We start from the raw sequence: 6000 nt of genomic DNA on the forward strand, positions 1-6000 counted from the left end.
CTTTATTGGGTCGATCCACCCATTTTTAGCTTCCTCTAGCTATAACACTACTTCGCTTTCCGCAGTACTGGGTCTCTCTAGCCTTCCCACATTTATAACCTTCACCTCTAACCCTGGTATTATCGCTGCCACATAGGCTAATGCAACAACATGCCTATTCTCGCCGCGGCTCAGATGTATGCACTTTATCTTCTGGAATTTCTTTGCTTTTTTTCTTAGACCTCCAAGTACTTGGCCATCCCCAAACATCGGGCGACAAATCCACCATTCATTTGACATATGACCAAGTTGGAGTCCGAAAATACCGTTACCTCCTCTACTCCTAAGTCCTCAGCCATTTTCAATCCTGCTATCACGGTTTCATATTCTGCCTGATTGTTCGATGCCACGAATCCCAACTTCATTGTCAATTCCATTCTCGTGTTATCTGGTGTGACCAATACTACACCTATTCCATTGCCTGAATCTGTTGCTGACCCATCTGCGAATATCCTCCAACCATTCCTTTCGTCCCAAGGATCCAGAAGGTCCTGCTGATGGCCACTATCAGGCTCCATGATCATCTCTTCCCCCCAAGTGGGATCTTCAGCTAGAAATTCTGCCAAGAGCTCAACTAGATCTTATGCCTTCTCCACAGTTCTGACCTGATATAGGAGTTCATAGGAGCTGAGCATTACCGCCTACTTCAGCATTCTCCCCGATTTCTCGGCTCTCAACACTTGCTTGAGGGGCAAATTTGTTAAAACTACCACTGAGTGCGACTCGAAGTATGGCTTCAACTTCAATGTCGAGAAGATCAGTGCCAAAGCGTACTTCTCAATTATGCTATACCATGTTTCCGCATCTAGTAAAGTTTTACTCTGGAAGTAAACTGGATTCTCTATCTTGTCGACCATTCTGATGAGAACCGAGCTTACCACATATTTTGATACCCCTAGATACAGATACAATTTCTCTCCCAACTCTAGACGCGACAACAAAGGGGCCTATCCCAAATATCTCTTTAGATCCTGGAATGCACTCTCACACTCCGTAGTCCATTGGAAGTCCGGGGTACTTCTCAATAATCGATACAATGGCCTACACTTGTCAGATGATTTGGAAATGAATCGGTTCAATGCCGCTACCAGTCCCGCTAACCGCTACACCTCCTTGACATTTTGGGGCGACAACATCTCTACCAAGGATCTAATCTGATCGGGATTCGCTTCTATTCCGCGGTGTGTGACAATGTATCCAAGGAACTTCCCTGTGGTTACTCCGATGGTGCATTTCTCTGGGTTAAGCTTCAATATGTGTTTCCGCAGTATGCTAAATGTTTCACTAAGCCCTTCCATGTGTTCCTTTTCGGTCATACTTTTTTCTACCATATCATTGATGTAAACTTCTATCCATTTCGAATTTTACCCTCAAACATATTTTCTCCCAATCTCTGGAAGGTGGCTTCGGCATTCTTTAACATAAATGGCATCTTTGTATAGCAATATGTTCCCCCTTCTACCACGAAAGTGGTCTTCGATCTCTTGATCCGGTCCATACATCGCGACCTGATTATACCCCATAGACGCATCCATGAAAGAAAACACTTTGAAACCTGTTGTCCTATCTACTAGCTCATCTACCTACGACATCGGATAACTATCTTTAGGACACTCCTTATTTACATCCGTGAAGTCGACGCACATCCTGACTTTTCCACTCTTTTTTGGTACCGCGGCCACATTTGATAACCATTCAGTGTATTCCACCTCCTTTATTATTCCTGACCTTTTCAACCTTACAATATCCTCTCGTATGTATTCCGCATACTTGGGTCTTATGCTTCTCATATTTTGCCTTACCGGCTTTGTGTCTGCGTTCATGTGTAGGTGGTGACATGCAAATTCGGATCTAACCCAATTATATCTTCAATTCCCTATGCGAATACGTCCTGATTCTCTATCAGGAACTTGATCATCTTACTCTTCCATTCCTTTGGTAAATTTGATCCTATTGAGACAAACTTCTCCTCCTCTCTAACTCCCACATTCACTATTTCAACCTCATCCAAGGTCCTCGACTCCCTAGGAGGCTCGCTCTCTTCTTCCGTGGCCTCACTCTGTAATTGCTAGGCAGACATTTTCCCGGGAGCCGAAAACTCCCCTACTACCCCGCGGATCATACTTTTCACCTTTACTTGGTGTATATTCTTTTCCGAAACCTGATCCCCAATGTCACACCCCGAATTTCGACAGAATTCGGAAAAAACAATATTTGTTCCCGACTCTTCGATCTTCAAGGTGTGACGCACTCTCCACTCCCAAAACCCCCAAAAACAGTTTAAATATGTGGATAATTAAAAACCAATAATTTTTTTAACTTAAACAAAGTCCTCTTCATTACAAAAAATTTCAAATAAGATTAGGTTACAAATCTCTTTTCAATAACTCCTTATTTAAATTACAAATGAAAATACAAAAACATTGTTTAGACTGAAAATCTATATCACCTCAAGGGAAAACAAAACATATCCTGAAATGCAACGCTAACGCAAACCACAAGCAACAACCAACCTTCTTCAACACTAAACCTGTTAAGACTTATCAACTATGTTCATTTAATGAACACACCCGATAAGCAAACATGCAAATCGGGTCAGCATTATAAAAATGCTGGTGTGAGTAGCTCTAAAATACAACATATATTTATACATAAAGATACACAATCCATAAGGTAGTTAGTTCCTCCACCGAGGCGCCTTAACTTCCAACAACTAATACAACATTCTTAACTACAATAAGTAAAAGGCGGGGTAGTTCCTCCATTTTGATCGCCTTAACTTCCCACTAACCACACAACAAACCATACGCATAATAAAAAGGCATGTAGTTCCTCCATCGAGGCGCCTTAGGTTCTAACTAAACAAATAACCAACCAAGCATATTCCATACTTACCTCATTTCATGCTCAATTACAGAGTGAGTCGTCTCTGCACAAGTAATTAGTTTGACCCACTCTTCTGCCAAACCATATACAATCATCTATCTAAAGATATATCATTAACCAACATATTACCATAATTATATTAATTAAGGTTTTCTTTGCGTGTTCCTAAAATCACGTCGTATCTGTGTCTTACCTAGTTTCCTTGGCTACCACAATCGCTTCCCAACGCCGAACATGTACATCCACATGCCTCCCCTTACATAATGAACCACTCCGTGCGTAACTACCCTGAGCGGGATGCCACACACCAGGTAACCCTCACACGAAAGGCATTATGTAAGTATTGCCATTATACGGCATAAAATATCGCGCATCTCGTTCTAATTTTGCGAACGGAATAATCAAGCCACCATTCGGCTACGCCAGAAGGGCCATTCAGATTTACTGAAATGCCAGAAGGGCCAATCCAATTACTTTCGCCCAAAGGGCCATTTAGATTCACTGAAACGCCAGAAGGGCCAAATCACATAAGTTGTGGTAGCTAGGTTTCTAGGATTTTCGTTAATTAATTTATTCAAGTGTCAGACATATATATCTCAGAATCATTCCACTATATCACGTGCAGGTCAATTACCTTATTGCACTAAGCCACAATATTTAGAAATATCTCAATTATATCTCATAACCACTTTCATTCTTTCACGTGCAAATATATTATTGCACTACGCCATACTCGTGGGAAATATGCACAAATACTCTACTAGCATCTCACATATAAACTAATGGAGCGTTTATACATTTATTTCTCCAAAACTATTGCATTTAATATATATATCCCAACATATTATATAATGTCACAATATCAATGTCAAATCTTAATTAGATAATGACAACCAAATTTATACAAGCTTCCACAGCATTTTAGCATTTGATTTGTCCATACAATTTACAACATAAAACATAGCACAATTAAATAGTCCACAATCAAAGTCAAAGGTCAATGGTCAACGGTCAAAGTCAAAGTCAAAGTGTCGTTTCCATGTTCAATAGGTTTAGGGTCATAGCCATGGTTCATGGCTAAGGGCAAAGGTGCATGGCTCATGGGCTCCTGACTAAAGTAATAGTTCGGACCCAACTGGAAATATCTAAAGGGGACAGATCCACTTAAAAACCAAAATGACCCAGCCCACAAAGTAAAAAAAAACCGGCCCAAAACTAAAATAGATTTTTGGCCCAACCAAAACCAACTAAGGCCCAGCAAAACAAAACCCATTGGCTTTGGCCCAAGCCCAAGCCCAAACCGATCAACAGTTTTTCTTCTCCCTCCACCAGCAGCCACCGATTTGGCCACCGCCAGTTCTGATCGTCCGCCCCTTTCAACCCCACGGTTTTGATCCCCGCGAAAACCCCTACCACTTTAATAAAAGCTAAATCCCCAACTCTTTCAATTCATATACTTCCTCAAAGTAGATCTAAAATTTGTCTGCCATTAATGGCTTCTCTAAGCTCCAGCAGCACCCTTTACATCCCCCACACACACACTACATTACCCCATCAAACCAACAACCCGCAACACAAACCAAACAGTTCACAACAACGAAATCCCATAAAAATCCAACCCTCAGTATCACAGTAATGAAAATTTACAGGGGAGGAGGTTTGGGGCTCGCGCCTCCATTGACGCTCCCTTCAAGCTTCCACAGCCCCCTCCAAACCAACATTCAATCACCCAACAACAAGTTCCAACCAAACAAAAACAACCCACGCACAACAGTTCACCTAAACAAATCTAAAGGGACGATTTTTCTCTGGCCGCCATTAACAAAGCTCCCGAGTTTGGAACCGTTCCCCCCAGTTCACTAAAACCCATATCCACACCACATCATTATCCCAGTTCAACAGTTCGACGATATACACTACAAAATGCTAGTTTGGGGCTCGCGCCACCATTGACGCTCTTTCGAGCTTCAACAGCCCAAACAGTTTCAATACTATACTAATAGTTCCAAATAAACATAGCCACACCACCACGCAGTAGCACAGTTCGACAGTTCTATATCAAATTTTAGAGTTTTAAGTTTTAACAACACGACAGATTTCAACCGAAAAGAAATCGACAGTAACGAGGATTTTATAAAAATAAATCCATAAAATATCTACTCACCTGTATTTAAACCCGACGAATCCCTCATCGTTCGAATCGTCGCGTTCCAACGCTATAGAAATCCAGCTTCTATCTTTGCCTCCATTTTTATTATATTTTATTCTCTAAAAAACCCTATTCTCTAGAACAATGTGATTATATACTTGGGTTTGAAACCCAAACCCAATACAAACTCGGGCCCAGAAATCAGGCCCGCGTATCTCAAATCCAATCTAGCAAATTTTAAATAAATAATTAAATTAATAACTAAATACGTATTTTAAAATACGGGAGTTACACCCAAGGACCTCCTACATTCCACTAGGTGTCGGGAAGCGGATCACATGGAAATACGTGGATGGCACCGCTCTCATTTCATGTATCCATCGTCTCCCCAGAATTGTGTTATATTGTGAGCTTGAGTCCACCACCATGAATCTGGTGAACACCGTCATAGGACCCATCGTTACCGGGAGTAGGAGCTCTCCCATAGGCTCTATCATGCTTCCATTGAAACCGTACAGGTTGGTTAGCGGCGGCCTCAATTGTTTCGCATCTATATTCATTTCTTCCATTGCCCCTTTAAACAACAAATCCATTAAGCTACCACAGTCAATCAACACCCTCTTCACCAAATAGTTATCCATTGCCACCGTAACCACCAAGGCATCCTCATGGGGGAAGTCCACTACCTTAAGGTCCGCCGCCGAAAAAACAATCTGATATGTTGGTGCCGTCAGCCAAGTAACGGGCCGCGAATAGCTGTTTACTTCATTAACCTGTTGAATGCTCGCGGTACGCCTGATTGTTTCTCTGTGAGCATTGCGACTCAACGCCTCTCCACTAAAGATAACATTAATTGTTCCTAAAATCCTGGCCATTTGAGGCTCCTGTTGGTCTTTCGGGACCTCTTTCACAAACTCCGCCAACAT

At 41.8% G+C, this 6000-nt stretch overlaps 1 protein-coding gene across 1 annotated transcript; it reads right to left on the bottom strand.

Moving 5' to 3' along the window:
- Positions 1-5379: 5379 nt before the first annotated feature.
- On the bottom strand, positions 5380-6000 carry LOC147474421 (uncharacterized). The gene has a single exon (XM_086585075.1). It carries the CDS (start codon positions 5998-6000, stop codon positions 5380-5382), a length of 621 nt encoding a protein of 206 aa, XP_086441201.1.

The sequence above is a fragment of the Coptis chinensis genome, chromosome 9 (assembly GCF_015680905.1).
Source record: "Coptis chinensis isolate HL-2020 chromosome 9, ASM1568090v1, whole genome shotgun sequence".
NCBI classification, from domain to species: Eukaryota; Viridiplantae; Streptophyta; class Magnoliopsida; order Ranunculales; family Ranunculaceae; genus Coptis; species Coptis chinensis.